The sequence below is a fragment of the Mixophyes fleayi genome, chromosome 1 (assembly GCF_038048845.1).
Source record: "Mixophyes fleayi isolate aMixFle1 chromosome 1, aMixFle1.hap1, whole genome shotgun sequence".
NCBI lineage: Eukaryota > Metazoa > Chordata > Amphibia > Anura > Limnodynastidae > Mixophyes > Mixophyes fleayi.
Window position 1 is genome coordinate 438,804,796 of NC_134402.1, and position 19,706 is coordinate 438,824,501.

At 41.5% G+C, this 19,706-nt stretch overlaps 1 protein-coding gene across 4 annotated transcripts in view; it reads right to left on the bottom strand.

The window, feature by feature from the left end:
* NEDD4L (NEDD4 like E3 ubiquitin protein ligase) overlaps positions 1-17,711 on the bottom strand; it is a 265,091-nt gene extending 247,380 nt beyond the window's left edge. The window contains exon 1 of one of the 4 annotated variants that reach the window (XM_075185067.1): positions 17,113-17,711. In XM_075185067.1, coding sequence (XP_075041168.1) covers positions 17,113-17,157 — 45 coding nt within the window. In that variant the 5' untranslated portion in view covers positions 17,158-17,711. The remainder of the gene's footprint in view (positions 1-17,112) is intronic. The other 3 variants (XM_075185072.1, XM_075185079.1, XM_075185085.1) reach the window with 3 other exon arrangements.
* Positions 17,712-19,706: the final 1,995 nt, after the last annotated feature.

The following is a 19,706-nucleotide window of genomic DNA, read 5'->3' on the forward strand; positions in this document are numbered from 1 at the left end:
TAATAACTTGTTTTATAATAAAAACAATTTTTTTGCTTGCTATTTTAGCCCATTTTCAGCAAGCATGACCCAATTGTATTATTAATTAGAACCCTTCCACTCTGCCTTTTGAGCGGAAAATAAAAATGCAGCATGAACTTGTTTATAAAAATATAAATGTATTCCCATTCTCACTGCCAGGTTATAAACATGTATTATTCCACAGGGTCAGAGTTAAGCGTACAATCCAACCCTGCAATCCAGGTCACATAATTTTCTAGCATGGTTACAGCCAGAGACCCCAAGCATTAAATTAATCTTGGAGACAGCCGTTTCAATCTTGTTACATCTCACCAGTGCAAGAAATGTATCGATGTATTCTGTTGTGTTAAGCCAGGGGTCAGGGAACTTTTTTACCTTTTACCCCAAAATATATGTAGAAATGCCGACGTTACCCCCTTGATTAGAAATTAAGGAAATAATAATAATAATAATTAAGGAAATCATATATTATTAATTATTTGAATTCAAACCTGTATGGAATCAGGTTCAGCTTCAAAACTTCAGGCTTTGGAGAAATGATGTTGCTTCATTGTTGATACAAGAGCATCAATATTGGGGCATTTTGATGTCAGAGCAATTTGGATACAGTCTTCAGCGTCCAATCAATTTCTCTGCTTTGTTTTAATGTTTGTTAAAGTTAAAAATCCTTGTTTGCAAAGGTAGACTTGATGATGATGATGAGACTTGCTGAAAGCTGTACAAAATGTACACATGGAAATTGATTTAAGCACCAATGTAAAACCATCCAAAGAGAGAAAAAGACACCAAAGCACCTCTAATTGAGCACCAGGTGGGGCCTGATTGTTGCGCAAGGCTCTAGTTAAGCATCTAATAATAATGCAATTGACTATAATATATACATACACATATATATATATATATATATATATATATATATATATGCCTCCATACTTTTGTTCCCACTTCTCTTTCCTCCCTCACCTTATGTGCCTGCATAGTTTTGTTTCCCCCTTCTCTTTCCTCCCTCACCTTATGTGCCTGAATAGTTTTGTTTCCCCCTTCTCTTTCCTCCCTCACCTTATGTGCCTGAATAGTTTTGTTTCCCCTTCTCTTTCCTCCCTCACCTTATGTGCCTGAATAGTTTTGTTTCCCCCTTCTCTTTCCTCCCTCACCTTATTTGCCTCCGTGTTTTTTTTTCCCGTCTCTCACTTCTCTCACCCTATATGCCTTTGTTATTTAACTTGCTTTTCTATTGACTTTCTCTCTTTTTTCTGCTTTTCTGTTCTTCTACTCTTGTTTTCTTCTGCCTCTTCTGCCGCTGCTCCTCTCTGCTCCTCACTGAAATTAGCGTCGGGCGTGATAATTCAGTGGGAGAGAGCAGGAGAGGGGACTGCTGGGAGCTGTCGTTTCGTGCGGTCATGTGATTTATTGAAAAAAAAAAAAAAACCCGCTTTGGAGCCGCGGTGGTTACCCCCGGAAAAGTCATTTTTACCCCATTTGGGGTAATTTACCCCTGTTCGCCGACCACTGTGTTAAGCGATGCAGTAAGAGGCTTGTTATGACCGCTAATCTGGATGCATTATTTATAGTGGAGGGATCTTGGGCTCATTCTAGCCCATCTCCCTATAATCCTAATAGGCAGGGGCTGGCTGGGTAGGGGGCATCTACTGTTGAGCCGAAACTCGCCACCACCCTCTAGGCTACAAATTGCTAGCCAACCCCTGCCAATACGTACATAGTTGGCCACACTCTACGTCAGTCTTTACCGATGCCCGCCCAGCCAGCTACTCCAGATCTTATCAGAACCGGGCCTCCGACTTCAGCATCATGTGACCTATGCAGTGTGCACGGGGTCAAGCGGCGTACCAGGAGGAGGAGTGCACTGTGCTCGCCTTCATCATCACCATTTATTTATATAGCGCCACTAATTCCGCAGCGCTGTACAGAGAACTCATTCACATCAGTCCCTGTCCCATTGGAGCGTACAGTCTAAATTCCCTAACACACACAGAGGGATAGAGAGAAGATTAGGGTCAATTTGATAGCAGCAGAAATCGTACGGAGGGGGGGTATTAATAAAGTGTCCCGTTTGTGCCAATGAAGTGATGCAGATTATTACATGGTGTTAATTGTCAAAACCACTCTGAAGCAACATAAAATGTATGCATCTAAGGTTTGGATATGTATAGGGGATCCTATGCCGTTATCACTCTTTTGGGTTGGAATGCGGGATATAATTATATATTATTCCGCAATCTTTTTGGTGACGGAAACAAAGGTAATTCCCACATCCACGAAATGTGCAATTCACAGTTTATTCCGAGCAACAAATATCTTTATTGTACAGTAATACGGTTACACGTAGCCCCGTGTTGCATTATATTCTATGGACGACAATTCAATTTACAGCAGCGAGACACATGACAACTTTCTATCATGTTACCGCGAGGGGACAAATTGCTAAAATATTTTATGCATAAGCTGAAAATAACCACCATTTCTAAATAGGTTATATTTCTATCCACCAGAGGCAAGAAGTTATTGCATTCTTGAAAGGAATAGAATACAAACGTGCAGACAGCCTTTGAATGATGTACTGTGTATTGTTTTAGAAAGGAAATACACGGAGAGGAAGTGAACGATGTCCAATGAATTTTCTTCCAGGATGTCTGGATGTCATAGCGAAGTAGTGAATGGTATATACACTAACAACACTGAGGTCCCTTACAAATGGAATTTAAGGCATAGCAGTGATTGGGTTGAATAGCTCTAGAATTAAAAAAATAAAAATGAATCCACTATGGGCGGCCATCTAACCCTTCAAAGAGGGCCGCACATCACCCTTAATCTTGGTAATAAGGTAAAACAAGAAATAGACCCTTATATGTAATAACATGTCAGCAGCATTATAAATATGTGTTACAAGCTACAACCAGCTCTAGCAAATCAAAACACAATAAACTTTAACAGTATAGAAAAACGAAAAGTCCAGAAAAATTCCCCCCTCCAAAAAAATAAAAGCAGACAATATACATCACAAATCATTAAAATGCTTAACGACAGATATCCCTCACATCACTTAAACCTCTCCATACTTATTAAAACTTCCTTCAATAATTGGCACGAGACATAAAAGTGGCAAGATTAAAAAGAGTTTTTTGTTTTTTTTTAAACCAAATATAGTGGTGGAGAAATAGAGCAGTCCGTACGACACACGCCAGGCAAACAGGATATCCCAACATTAACCATAGGATATCCGCAAATGGAGGCGGACAACCAAAACACACCCCGGGCACAGGACCCCAGATTCCAGGCACTACAGAACCCGTAACCCTTCTGGGCTCAAAGGAACGCAACGCAAGAACCAGCCGACCCACAGGGGCAGTAATTGCACCAAGACTTTAGCCGACTCAACGATGAGAGGCGGGTTCAGCATGCACATACCCCAGCCTCGACTGCACTGCGTTTTCCGGCAACACGCCATCAAGGATCTCCACAAGCAAACGCCAGACAAACCAGGAACCAGCCACAGGCACCGGAGTTCAGCCAACCAGGGAGGGTGGGTGGACGGGAAACGTCCTGAACTCAAGTGAATGATTTTCTCTCCGCCCATCAAATTTAGAGTCTACACCTAGCCCTCCCCTGCGACATCAGATGGGCGTCCACCCTCCCCCACTTAAACTTTTAACCCCAGAGGACTACAGTTTAGTGATACAGTCTCAGCTTTTAGTTTCCTTCATGCTTATTTCAGTACTCAGTTCTTATTCCCGCCCAATGATCGTTTCAGTTCCCTTTACTTTCAGCAGCGGTAAACGAAACAAACAATCGTTGGGAAGGAAGTGTTTTGTATTGTATATTTTTTTCCTTTGAATTTTTTTATTGGGGGGGTGGGGGTATTTTTCTATTAAAATCTTATTTGGACTTTGTATTTTGGTTTCCTAGTGCTGCCGTGTTCATTTGAACAATTGAGGAATATATACACACACACACTAGGACCTTTTACAGACTACAATCCTCAATTAATCTGCAGGTGGCAGCCAGATACTACAGATCTGCCAGGTATGTACGGAGAAAGGTGAGGGGCAGTCTGGGAAATGTCAGAACGACACTATCCAGAGCGATACAAAGTCACGAGATATGAAATGTGCGGCTTACTTTAGCTTTGGTAAACAAGCTATTCACATTTCAGCAGATAAAACTGAGCTTTGTCTTATTTAATGCACCGTGCTCAACATTGTAAACTCTCTTCTGTTACAAGAGCCGATGTAGCTATTTTAAGAACATTAATGGTGTTTGTTCATATTTTTCATTCTTTGTTTAATAGATTCCTCAGCCAAGAGAACGCCAAAAGTATTAGAACCTTGCGGAAGTGATGGCTTGTCTTCGTCTTATCTAGTGCAAGTTGCTTAATGGTTTCATTTTAGTCCTCACAATACTGCACACTTTAACGTTAATTCACTCACCAAGTCACAAAAACACAGGTTTATTAAAGGACCACTAAAGATCAGACACAAGTGGTCTTAGTTACATACGTGAATTGGTTATACGTTGGTACTCTAAACATTCCTTTATTTGAACACATAGTAGACAGATAAGATGATTTACTCTGTGCTGCCGACATAGAATTAGTTTGTGGCGCTGACCATAGAACTTCAGGAGATACAATATTCCAGTTCTGCCATTCTCCAGAGTTCTATTACGCACTATATGTGTAAAAATTTGCAGTAAAGTTTGAGTGATAATACTTCAGCCTCAGTGACATCAGCAAAATGTTAATAAATAATGCAGAATGAAGCAAATATTTAGAGATATTTTTTTGGGAAATTTCGGGTCACCTCTAGCTGCCGATAACACTCTAAAAGATGTAACGACTAGAAGTTTGTAAAACCCCAGAAAATCTGTTCTGGACCATCCAGCCCAAAGTTCGCAAAATCTGGACCAATTTTGTGATTTTTACAGTGAAAGCTACCCAGCCTTGACCCCGAGAGAGATCAAGGCTGGATAGCCATTTAAAAAGGATAAAAGAATAAGTAATGGACATATTCTGCCCCAGTCTGAGCCAATTTCTACTATAAGTGGGATCAGGAAGACCAAGAGCTTGGAGAGGTCCATCTGCCATAGTTTTAAAAAAAAAATCAGCCTGGTTAGCTGGTTAGCACTGGACCGGTGCTTCCATTGGCAGGGGAGACCCCAAAACAACAGCCTCACCCCCACCTAGAGGCTACTTTACCATCACTATGGTTCTAGTATAATGGACAGTGGACGTTATGACCATCTGTCCATAATAAAAAAATAACACATTTTGAAAATAAGAAAAACTTTATTTGAACAAAACTACAGGCTCCGACCAAATAATAATCACTATTTTATTAAATAGAAAAGAGATGTTTGGCAGAGACTGGTGAAGAGGAAAGCTAGCAACTCTTGGTTTTAATAATTTAGCACCAGTTGCTCGTCTGCAGGGCTCGGTGAGCAAAAGATTTTTTTCTTTTTTTTTTAAATGCAATAAAAAGTGATGAACGAGAACTTGGAAATGCTTAATTCTTTTATTCTAATAAAGTTTATTTCAAAATGATGTCTTTGTTGGGTCTAATTTTCCTTACTGCAGGTGGACCCCATGCTCCTGTCTCACCCCGTGGTAACCAGCCCAGATTTACACTCTCTCTCACTTTTCCGTCTCTGTCCTATGAATCCAGGCCTAGAACAGGATTTAAGAGGAGGGGGCTGCTTCTGTTATCCATGTAAGAGAAGAGATGTTCAAGCTTCCATGGTTCAGACCGACTGATACCAGTGAACAGTAGCTTGCAGGGTGTATTTGATGAAACACATGGCTGTCCATTCGCATGCACACCCCCTCCTCCAACGGACCACCTTTTGCAAGTTTTTCCCCCCCATGGACAACAATTGCCACAAGGTTAACAACCCCCGTAACCCCTGTTATGGTACATTTATGAATGTTACTCAATAACTACTGAAGATCAACTAGTATTTCAGGTTTAGTGGCTCTTTAAGGTAAACCTATCCATTAAAACATGCCAGAAGAACACATGGGATATTTTATAACTTGCAGAAAGAAATATAAAACGGGACTAATCATCGGTGTGAAGGTTATACGTTCTATAATACTATGCATACAGACAAGGTATCAGGATACCTTTTTGCTCATTTATTACAAAAGTTTCAATTTTCACGGGATTAGCTGCATACAAAGAGACCAAACTGTCTGCAGACGGAACGTGGTTGCAGCGCGTGTCCGAGTCACAATGAATACACAATGGTTAAAGCATTGACAGTGAAAGTGCAGCCCATATAAATAGAATGAATGAATATGAATTTCATATTTACACGCAGTACTTACGGACTAGCTTAAAACCCTCCCTAAACTTTCTTCCATTTGTCAGCCAGGCTCTCTCTATAACAATTCTCACTTGAAGTTTAAAATCCCACAGTCTGTCTATAGCAGAGGTGTCCAAACCCAGTCCTCAGGAGCTACCAACAGGTCATCTCTGCAGGATTTCTGTCTGTAGAAACAGGTGGGATAATCATACTTGCCAACTCTCCCTGAATGTCAGGGAGACTCCCTGAAATAGGGGTGATCTCCCTCACTCCCTGAAGAGTCTGGCATTCTCCCTGATGCTGAGCCAGTACAAGACGTGGTTGGCTTCATCATCTGTGGCATGACACAGTTCAGAAATTGTGTCCTATGTCCATGTATTGATGCCTATGGAGGTGGCCATTTTCATGGAGACCAAGATTTAATCAAAGACTGACAGGTAAGACAACATGACTTCAGAAATGGAGACAGAAATGTAAAAGACACTTCAGTGAGGAGAGCAGGACAACCTCCCGGTTCTGGCCCCCGCAATAGATAAGTGGTGGGGGGCTTGATGACGAAAATATTGCGTCATCTTAACCCCCTGCTGTAATTGGCCAAAATTGTGACAATTGGTTGGGGGTGGAGCTAAAATGATGCAATTCATCAAGCCCCACCCCCACACCTCCCTTGGGAGGTGCCTGAAGCCAACAAGGAAAAGTTGGCAAGTATGCGGTACAGGAAAGTGAGAGTTGGGGGTCAGGTGGTAAGATTCCTCTTGCATCAGGCTGACTCTACCAAAGACAAGATGCTCTGTTGCATAACAGTCAGCAGCATGTGGAGAGCACAAGAAAAGCACGCCCTAGTATGCGTGAGCGATACAGCGACGACATCAGTGTTATACAATCAGCAATATACAAGACAGCGAAATAAACAACAGCTTCTGAAAAAAAAAGCTGCGATTATCACAAGCCATAAATTTCCAGGAATACACCGCAGCCGCCGCAGGAGCCTGAACCTCCACACCAAGGCTGCACAGCATCCACGTCTAATATGGATTTTGTGTCCTAGCCTCCTCCAGCAGTCTGGGCGTCATCGGAATAACACAGAGGAAGCTTTTACCTCCCATCTTTCTCCCGCATGTTGCAAAAATAAAGTTGATTGTAACCAAGTAAAGAAATTAGACACCGACCACAGGACACAATTAAAATCCAGAATCTAGAAAGTGTAGTTTGCAGTGCTGTATAATTAAATTAGGAGGATTTTAATACACCAAAAGCCACATGAGCTTACAATCTAAAAGCAATAAGGAATGGGTTGAATGGAGAGGAGAAGCAAAGAAGAGGAGATAAAAATGTATAAATCAGTGGGGTAAGGAATATATTTCCTTAGAGACAATTAGGAGGATATAAGGTCAGAAAGTTGCAGATGCTTTAACCTGTTTGCTGCTAGAGGTCTGATTTGCACCTCACTAACTAATGTTATAATGTACTATAACTACATTATAGGCATAGTGGTTAGCACTTCTGCCTTACAGCACTGGGGTCAATTCCTGACCATGACCGTATCTGTGTGGAGTTTGCATGTTCTCCCCGTGTTTGCGTGGGTTTCCTCCAGGTGCTCCGGTTTCCTCCCACACTCCAAAAACATACTGGTAGGTTAATTGGCTGCTATCAAATTGACTCTGGTCTCTGTGTATGTGTGTGTATGTTAGGGAATTTAGACTGCAAGCTCCAATGGGGCAGGGACTGATGTGAGCGAGTTCTCTGTACAGCGCTACGGAATTAGTGGCGCTATATAAATAAATGGTGGCGATCATAATAATTTCATAAAGATAAGATAGAGCACTTTTTTCAAGGATCATAGTGGAGTAAATATAATTTTAGTCTATGAGCAATAAAAAACAAACAAAAAAACACCCTAACTACTTTCACAACACAAAATACACCCCCAACGACTTGTTTTTCATTCGCTTGTGCTCAGGAGGAAAGTTTGTGGAGCATCCTCTAGGGGGCAGTGCATATTTCAAGACCCAGATTTCCTCCCGCTAACAGGAAACCCATGTTCACATTCCTGGCGATTCCTGCTGATCCAGAAGGCACGTTGTGACGTGACAGCACAAGATCGATGGGCCCATTAATTACAGTAGAGATAAGGTTTCCAGAATTTGATAATTATTCCTAACGATTTGTAATAGAGCCTCAAAAAATGGTGACCACCCCCCCCCCCCCCATACCCCAACCAGTAAAACTTCATTAGACCTGGACCAGCACCTCAGACTGCCCCCTTGCCCTATTAGCCAATCTGCTGAGATCCCACCAGAGGTGACCAGTCCCCTTCGCAGCCATTTCTCTATAACCGCTGATACAATATTGGTTCCATAGGCTGCCTGTGACTCTTATTGATCTGTGCTGCACAGATATAGGAATATCAATGTCCAAAATTTGTTCTTCAACCGTTTCACCTGGAAGATTACAAAATATCCATTAGAGAGCGATGACCATGCAGGATGAGACACCCTGGGCACAGGACTTGGACTTATATTGAGGTAACGCTTAACGAGGAAAAAGTCAAAGTCTCTGTGCAGCTTTGTAACAAGTATTGTAACAAGTATTATATATTAAGGGGCCTATTTAAAAATTAACAGGTTTTTGCCCTCATTAAGTATCATCTGTCATCACAACAACGACGGATGAATTTTCGGCTTAATTTAATATACAAGTCATGTCGGGAGAGTGCGTCCAACAGCAGGTTGTCCAGGCAATTACCTTTTTTGTTAAGGAAGACTCTCTACTGCGCAGTTGCGGTGAAGAGTATTATGAGAACTGCAGGTTTAAAGCGGTAGTTTACCCAATGATATCTCCTGCATTATTATCATCAATTTATATAGCGCCACCAATTCCGCAGCGCTGTACAGAGAACTCACTCACATCAGTCCCTGCCCCATTGGGGCTTACAGTCTAAATTCCCTAACATACACACACAGACACACACACTAGGGTCAATTTGTTAGCAGCCAATTAACCTACCAGTATGTTTTTGGAGTGTTGGAGGAAACCAGAGCACCCGGAGGAAACATACAAACGCCACACAGATAAGGTCATGGTCGGGAATAGAACTTATAACCCCAGTGCTGTGAGGCAAAAGTGCTATACACTAAGCCACTGTGCTGCCCTTTCTTAAACAATTTACTTAAAATTACCTAAACAAAGCGGAAACAGCCACAAGTTGCCAACCTTTCCCTTCAAATCTGAAACTAGGGGAGAAGATCAGGTTGTCCAATATGGAGCGGCACGGTCTGAAAAGCTTACAGAATATGACAGAGAGCAGGCAAGGAGGTGACAGACAATAGCCCAAGTTTCCTCATAGCTTTGACAGAGGAATAAAATAAAACTATATCTTGTATATACATTCACCTGTGTGTGTACATTGCCATTTATCTTTACACGCTCTGAACACCCCCCCAGATATTGCAATGCCCTCCAACTTTAATGATAGATTATAAAACGGTAAGATAAATTATGTCTCTCTAGTGAATGCCACACACTGCAAGCAGGCTTTAGAACACCATTATGAAAGTTAGGTAAATTCATGCAGCAGGAATATTACATACATTAAATAGATCCTTTTTTTTTTTCACCCTTTTTGTGTTTAACACAAAGTGTGTGCGCCTTTAAACAGCCAATTAGGCCATAACTGCGAGCTTTCATGCGGCAGTATTTGAAGACATTTTCTATTCACCGTCGTAGAGAACGCCGACGTCTGAAGCAAATAATGGATCCATTTCAGTTGACGCTTATAAAAGCACCGTGATGCCAGAGATTCAATCTAATGAATTCAAACAATTTACCCGCCAGGTTGTTGAGGAATGCTGGTTTCTGAATTACCTGTTTCTTCAGTCTTCACACAGCAAAAACAAACAAGGTCAGTAATTTTCCTGTTACGGTTTCTCAAACTAAAGTACAACAGACGGCTCGATGATGACAACAACCACAAGTGATTCTGACGGAAAGCAGTAACTCCGGTTTTTAATGGAAGAGTTCTCACAGGGCTGGAATACGCACAGATACCAGCATATTTTCTTATTTTAACCACCTGTATTTCACAACATTCTTTCACTGGCCATGAACAAGGCGTTCGGGCTTTTACACAATACAATCGCCCCAGGAACCGCACAAGGAAAAATGACAGCTTTAAATCAGTTTTAAAACAAGGACAGAAGATTATCTAAACGTGTGTCTTGGCAAAGAGTCTAAAATGTTTGCTGTTGACTTGTCAGGAGCCAGTTAAGCTGCTAGTTTTGTTTTTTCCACTGTGGGAGGAAACCAGAGCAACCGGAGGAAACGCGCGCAAGCACGTGGAGAGCATAGAAGCACCACACGGATTAGGGCCCAAGTCGGAAACTAACTCGTGACTCCAGCACTGTGAGGCTGCGGTAAAGGGGCGTTGCCACAATGTGATGGTGTGGCCACACCCCCCCGAGGGCTGCAAAGTGCTAGACTGCCCATTACATACCTCCCATTCCCCAACATTTTCACCCGTGGGACAAAAATGTCCCTGGGTGGGACAGAGCCCTGATATCGGGACAGTGGGGCGGTAAGATATTTGTGTAAGGAAGAGGAGTCAGACTGTTCTCCTCACACCTAAATGGGCATCCCAGCTCCCAACAGCATCGATTTAGGTGGACTGTCCGATTCTCAGAAAGGGGCGGGGCATTTTTAAAGCGTTTGTGATTTTTCCGGAAAATTGGTACAATTGGCCGAATCAGGGAGGGATTGGACAGATCGGGAGCATGGTTTAGATTCAGGGCTTATTTTGTCTTGATTTAGCTTTTTTTTTTTTTTTATATTTAATTAGATGTTGGAGGTATGTGGAAGGGTCATGTGCCATCAAAAGTAAACTGCATTACCTTTAAGATAGAATAAGAATTTAATTACTCAAATAGTTTGAGTGTGAACGTAAATTTTAATTTTTTTTACCCACAATCTCAACTGCTGGTATTGTGGCTGGAAACAGATGGATATATAAAAGTATAAAAATAAATACGAGATTCTGTTGCTATAGCTCAGAGAACAGGAACAATGAAGATAAACAATTGCTTTTAAAGTTGAAATTCCTAGAAAAATTGTTGCGTTTGTGTTTCTTTAAACATAAAATCACTCTGTTGCACTGTACATGGAGGTGTCTTTTTCTCCTTCTTTCCTCACATTGCTTAATGAATTGCAGTTTACTAAGCAACTACCATGGCAACCACAGTCACATGATCTACTGAGCAGAAGAACATTGGAACACCCCTCTTCTCAGCATGCTCATTCACAGAATAATCCCCCTTGCCCCCCGCCCCCCTCCTCTTCCTCGCCTCTCACCTATACAAGAAAGCTATGAAATGAGCCAAGGGACAGAGAAATGTAACAATATATCTGAAAAACATATTCAGGAAACACATTAAGCAATTCACACAGAATATTTAGCAATCAATGTCTACATTTTGTACAAAAAGGTCTGAATTTTGTACAGCAATTTAACAGGAGACTTCACACCTGCCAGATAGAGACGGATTTACCGAGATTCAATGCAAGTATAACGCAATAATTACACATTCTTGCCAAAATAAATAACCAACGCCGTTTCCAGAGGCATTTTGCGATCTGGCTGGTGATTCTCGCCGGCATTTTGAGTTAAATTGCATTGCACAAGCCCAGAAAAAAGGACTAAACTCCAGAGAACGCAAGTGTATGCAATTCATCTTTGAACGCAAAGGAATCTTACAACAGCCTACGATTTCAGGGGTAGGGGCGTATGCCCGTAGTCAATATACAGTAAGGGCGCGGCAAGCTCTGGGCATCTCTCAGGTACGTATATTTTTCAGTCGTATCACTTGCACCAGCTACAGGTCGGGTGATAGTGATGACGGATGATTATATAAGTTATAACATGCTTTTGCAATCAGGAGCAAGTAACATTTGTATGCACAGTAGACATTAACATCCTGATAAACGGGGGGCGGATGGAGAAAAACATTTTGTTCTTTTTGTAGTGGAGTTGTCATTAATTACCATATTATTAACAGGTGTGTGTTCTGCTAAAACTTTATAGTCTACAGATATATTGTACCTGTCCACCAATGTATTGTTTTTCAGAGCAGAGCCTACCTAGATCAGTACTCAATAAGAGACGTTTCTTCAGATCCGCTTCTAGTTGAATAGATGTATATATGTATATATACCCAAATCCTGAAATCTCCAAAAGAAAAAACAAAACAAACACCCCAATACGTTTGTTTTGTGCGTCTTAATGAGTCAGGACCTATGTGTGTGGAGTATGTAACACAGACATAATCACTACACCTACATTACGCACCATCATAATATATCTACAAATAGGGTTCTATAGCCAACAAGCAGGACCGTAATACTGATCTTATACACAGTCAGGCATGAGCCCAAGATAGTCACATTATTATTGCATTTATAATAACCATATTCAGCCTCTCGTCTTATACAGAAAGCAAATATTGGGAACTGCATTCAGCAACATTAATATGAGGGAAGAGGCACCGTAATAGTCACATCAAGGTCTATAATACAAAACAGCCATAAAGAACAAATCAAAGCTTGTCATTATCACAGGGACAAGATACTGCTGACAACTATACATTAACTAGTGATACATACCATCCGTAAATTTCATGGTATTAAAAAATGAGTCGTCTAGGAAGACAGATAGTTGTGTAAAAAAGAAATATTATATATATATATATATATATTTTATTACATATATACATACACACACATACTGGATCACTGATAACTAACTTCTCGTATGAATTTATTTAAAGGAAATAGCGCAGGGCGCATATTTATATAATTGCATGTGCACTTATTTTTTGTATTGTATATATTCTGAGATAGGAAATCGTTATTTCTGAGACCAGGGTAGAAACTGTTTTTACCTTACTAAAGGATATGCCTTATTTCTGATGCATATATCTGATGCAATAGGCCTTTGTGGATGGTGGTCTTGTGTGTATTGGGATGTATTTTGTATGGAAGTGTCACTGTTTGGGATTTGTAAGGTTGCTAGTAGAAACCTCCAATTAGGACATGTGCAAAGAAGTCTGATAGCAGGAAGTGCTAACGAAGTTTAGTGATGAAGTGTCATGCCTGCTCTGGCCAAAGGCCCAGCAGGGAGTCGTTACTGTGTGGCCTTTTGTCCAGAGTGAATTTCATAGATAAGCGCAATTTTTTGTTAGCTTTGCAATGCATGTAAATCCATGTTTGTGTAAATAGAGTATATCCTGATGCTAAAAATAGCCTGTGTCTGAAATGTATAAATGCACTGACTTGTACACTGAAATGTATTCTTCTGATTTTCATCTGACCTGATCACCCTGGTACATTCAACCAGGGTGAGAGCAAATAAACATCTTGCTTCAAGACCTGCTTTAAAACATCTTCAATATTGCTGTATTCCTGTGATCTGCAGATTAGACCAAAAATCTAATCCGTTCTCCGGCTGTCTCTGAGGTTTGTACCCAAGCCTTTCCAGTACCACCGCTCTGCCTGCTACCCAGCAGCCCTGGTCAGTGTGATAGGCCAGGGGGGATCCATATTAAGAGGTCCGGAGTTACCAGCCCAGGTACACCAGCAACGAGGTACACTAGCAGTGTCAGTGACCCAGAAGGAATGCGGTTCTGGATGCCGGTATAGGAGTCCAGTGGTGGCAGCATTGTAAGCCCCTCCTACTGCGGCAAAAGAGGGCACATTTGGGATAACGAATGGGAACGGTGGCAAAGTAAGCCCAGGCGGTTCCCAGCAACAACAGACAGGGCGGCATAGGCGGTCCTTCCTGCTATATATAAATATATATATATATATTTTTATCGGTCTGTTTGTTTTTCCGGTTATGCAGTCAGACACCCTTGCACCGATTGGGATGAAACCAACGCAAGGTGGTCCATATAGATCCAGGTTGACTTCCCGTTGGGGTGCACCGAGGCTGATCTTTGACACAGGGGGCCTTCCGCTGGATGGATTTGGATGACATTTAATATAAAATTGAAATAATATTTATTAAAAATATATGGATTGATTTGAAAGATTTATTTAAAAAAAAAGATTGGGCAATTACATATCTTTTATGACATAGCACAAAAGAAAAAATGTTGACAGTTACAATCAACTCATTGATGACTTAAAGATTTTAACCAGGACAATGCCGGGTACATCAGCTAGTGTGTGTAATATATATCATTATCACCATTTATTTATATAGCGCCACTAATTCCACAGCGCTGTACGGAGAACTCATTCATATCAGTCCCTGCCCCATTGGAGCTTACAGTCTAAATTCCCTAGCGCGCGCACACACACACTAGAGTCAATTTTGTTAACAGCCAAGTAACCTACCAGTATGTTTTTGGAGTGTGGGAGGAAACCGAAGCACCCGGACGAAACCCACGCAAACACAGGGAGAACATATACATACATAATAATAAATTATATATATATATCATTAAACATAATATACACTGTATATATGTGCAACGGTTAAAAAAAAACAAAAACAAAAAAAAAACACTAGATACCACCAATAGACTTTCGTGCTGTTCTTAGAAAACATAGCTATTGTGGAATTTCTTATCGCATTCCCCATGGCGATTACTGCAGAACACATTTCCTTTATAAAGAAGGACTTTTGCAGCAAGTCTTACAAGCAGGAAGCAAACATGAGGGCAGCTTAACCTAATTGCACTAGCAGAATGAATCCTCCAGTGTTTCGTTCTGGACAACATATATTCATTAAATCGAGGAATTGTCTCAAGCATTATTCCTCCTGAATTCAGCCTTGTTTTGCTGCAGAAAGACTGCATTCCTCTCTGTGCCAGCCACTGCCTGGTTGACAGTAGAGAAAAAAAAAAAAAGATAAAAGATACAAAGGAGGAGAGGTCATTCCTTTCCACAGAGATCATCTTATTGATTTTCAAATCCAGGCAGCCTCCAGATCACACATTATAAAGTATTTAAAACTAGTGTACTAAGCAAGACATCTCCTATTCCTTCACATGCAGAGATGCATGCACAATCCACAAGCCACGCTAGCAGCACACGTTTGATCGCATGTTTAAATTTAGACATAGGCAATCAGTGGCTCCCTGGCTACGGTGGGACTACAATTCCCAGCCTGTCCTGACAGTCTTGCCTACCACTAATAATTTGAGAATTATAAAGTTTATTTATAGAGTGCCAATTATATCACGCAGTAATGTACAGAGATCATGTAACCATCCACATCAGTCCTTGCACCATTGGAGCTTACAGTCTAAATTACAAACACACTCCGATCCGTTTTGCCAGATGCCAATTATCCTATCAGAATGGATTTCGACTGTGGGAGGAAACCCACAAAAACACGGGGACAAAATACAAACTCCACACATGTACTGTAATAATGTGTCTGCAAAAAAAATATAGATATATGTCGAAGTAGAACTTTAGACTTGGAAAATGGAAGTAAATGGAATTTGACAGTTATACAATGAAGGCAGCAGGAGAAGTAGCGGTAGGGCATACCACCATATACACACACATCAAAAGTGGGCTGGTATATGTATATAAAACCACACACACCCCTGCTTTTTACTATTTTCTTAAAATACATATAAATTCCATACGCAGTAGCTGTACATAGCATTTTAACTACACGCTCACTGGGAAGCATCAAAATAACTCTAACAAACATATTGTACACATAGGGAGGGATGAAAGATGTGTCTTGTTATTTTGATACTGAACATGTAGACAATGTTTCTTAAATTCTCCCATGTTGGTAGAAGGAATGTACCAATCTTCTCCACACCCAGTTATCTGGTCTATGCTGCCTGGTTAATGCCAGAGATTTAACCTGCGCAGAATAATATCTGGGCTCCAGACTGACAGCACATATACTGTGCATTATACATCAGCTGCAGTGGAGAGCACGGATTTATAATTCCCAGGTAATCACACACCCAGCATCCTGAGGGAGTGATACTGACACTCCCCTGGTGAGATGTGCCATGTTGAAACACCAGCTCAACTCAATATTGCTGCAGGCTCTACCAGACGGGGCCAATCCCACACCTATTAGGGAGAATCACACACACACACACATATGCTGCAGTTATATCAGATTATGGATAGGTAAGGGGCAGAAAGAGAGGATTTGTATGATGTGCTAGCAAGGGAATCTGGTACACTGAGATCAACACAGCTGCTTCTGCACCTCTTAGGGAAACCATGTGTGAGGTCTGATAAATGACAGCTCGGTTTTTGGAGAGTTCATTTAAGTTCATCCAGGTAAACCTTGTCTGGTATTGTATTACACGGCCCAATTATGGACTGGAACACTGCAAATTAAAGCCCATCACAGATTAATCATACCAGCACAGGTCAATAGATCAAGAAACTTCTTGAACTGCAACTAATGAAACCTTTACATAGGCCAGTGAGTTTACAAAACACCATTTTTGTTTAATCAGGAGACAGTACCCAGCATTCATACAGGTGACACAATTACAGCAATCTCCAAACGATCAAAGGAATGGGGTTTAATTACAGAGGGGTCAACAGGCCAATGATATATATTCTCCTAGACCCTCTATCTCCTCTAAATCTGTACAGTGCAGAAATTAGGTGTACAATCAATGACATAGTTTACTAACCACGTAGTAAACATTACTACTCATAACATAAAATAATGCAAACACAACATTACACAAGCAGAGAGGGGGGAGTAAAAGAGGAACTTGTACTTACTTCATCTTCAGAAAGACCAAAAATTGGCTCAACCACAGTCGCCATGGAGTCGAAAATGTGGGTTACAAACCCTTGTTCATAGGAATAGAATTAGGGGTTCCCTCGGATATGTCCAGGAGGAGGGGGGGGGGTGTAACAATAGAGCAGGTAAGTCCTTCAAGAACCAAATTTCGGGCTGTGTCCTAGGTGGTCCAGGAAATGGATAATCCGCATAGGGTGTCTGTGGGGGGAGGGGGGCACACCCTGCTTGCAGCACGCACAGAAGAGCACCCCAAAACTGCTTAATCTGTGCAAAGTCCCTGGGCTGCTTCTGCCTGAGCTCTATTTGCCTTAGCTCTCACACAAACCCACAGACTCATGGGAGGAGGAACTAGACAGCCCTTCCTGCCCTAGCTCCCAGGTTATTGCAGACAGGGAGGACAGCCCCAACCATGAGAGGCGTGTAGATCATGCAATGTGCACCCAATGAGCAGACAGGCGAGCTGCTGCCAGGTTCGGTTGTCCAACACTTTTCCAACCCTGGGTGCCTTTGATTAAATAAAAGGATCCACAACTTATAATGCACCTTCTTCCACTGTTCAGAGGCATGGGGACTGCAAAGTATGCCAATGACAGCCCAGTAAGGGCAGCTCACCACTCTCTGATACAATGTTTCTAACACTGAGCTCGTTTAGCTCAGCCAACTATGATCTGCAATTTTGTATCCAGTTGTTTTGGTAAACACATCCTGCAGATCACAAATAAAATCCCCACTTCCTCCCATTTTCTAATCTACAAAGAGAAAAAACAATTTTATCCGAGGCAACAGCGCCTCTTAGTGGTAGAGAAAATAAAGGCGTGTGAATAAAACTGATATATTCTACACTGATATAGCATGTGATTACCAGTCTACAGCTTTTAAAAACGTAGGCATTTTCTTCTGCAAAATCCAGACGCCTTTCAGTGTGAGCTATTTATTGTGATAAGGCAAAAGCTTTTTGTTATATTGGTTTTTTTTTTTTAAAGCACTGAAGCAAAGTACATTTCCTTTGTTCTGGTAAATAAAAAGAAATAGTAGTCCATTGTTTAAAAAGAAAGGAGTTGTGTAACATGTGATTGATAATGTTTGACCCGTTGACCTGAGTTATTATAAAAAAAAAAAAAAAGCATGCAAAGAGACTGACATAATTCCGGCTCCAAAGTCAAGGTTTATAATTCATTCCTGAGATAACATTCATTGGGGTGGGGGGAAGGTCATATGATCTGTAATCTAAGTACATTAATAAATGACGGCATCCCTTGACACGTTCCCAAAGGTCTTTCAGGACTCATCGGCAGGAATATTTCATGTATACTGTGCCTAATTATACATTTGCAGTGTTGGCTGAATCTACTGTGGAAACTCAATTTGCATTTGGTGCATCCTCACACAAAAACTGTTCAGCATTAGAGGAACGTGGTATTAAAACTTACGTTTTTGTCCCAGTTAAATAGATAAAAATAGATGAATAGATAGGCTTGCAGCTTGCACACACTGCTGGTGGAATAAGTGAGTGCTCATTGAGATAGCACAGGCAGTCTCCAGTCATCTGGTCAAACTAAGCTGCCCCATTGCAGCTTAATAAATTATTATTATTATTATTATTATTATCCTTTATTTGTAAGGAGCCACAAGATTTCCGCAGCACCGTACAGAATACAAATGGTAGACCATACAGGGTAAAACAGTACAAACAATATCCAGTAATACCAAGACTCCAATAGCTCCAGGCAAAGCTGTTACAGTGACGGTGAAGGAGAAGAAATTGTATTGAGATATGAGGGAAGAGGGTCCTGCTCATAAGAGCTCACATCCTAAGGGAGGCCAGACAGCAGGCCCGAGAAGAGGCAGTGGAGGGGATCAAACACTAGAAGAGCTTGAAAAGAGAAGGGGGAGATGATGAGTGATGATGAGACCGAGCATGGAGAAGGTTAGATGGATGGCTGGTAGGGTTTAAGGAGCCCGTTTGAAGGAGCACAAATTAGGGGACGGACGGAGCGAGAGAGGTTGTTCCAGTGGAGGGGGGCAGCACGGGAGAAGTCTTGAATTCTGGCGTGAAATGAGGTGATCAGTGGGGAGGAGAGGTGATGGTCATTGGCCAATTGCAGGGAGCTGGAGGGAATGTGAATGGAGAGGAGATTAGTGATATAAGGGGCAGTAGAGTGTGAGAGGGCCTTGTAGGTGAGGGTGAGGAGTTTGAACAGGATTCTGGAACATGGGTAACACGGTGGCTTAGTGGTTAGCACTTCTGCCTCACAGCACTGGGGTCATGAGTTAAATTCCAGACCTTGGCCTTATCTGTGTGGAGTTTGTATGCTCTCCCTGTGTTTGCGTGGGTTTCCTCCGGGTGCTCCGGTTTCCTCCCACACTCCAAAAACATACTGGTAGGTTAATTGGCTGCTATCAAATTGACCTTAGTCTCTCTCTGTTTGTGTGTGTGTTATGTTAGACTGTAAGCCCCAATGGGGCAGGGACCGATGTGAATTAGTTCTCTGTACAGCGTTGCGGAATTAGTGGCGCTATATAAATAACTGGTGATGATGGTGATGATTCTGTAGGGAAAAGGGATCACTGC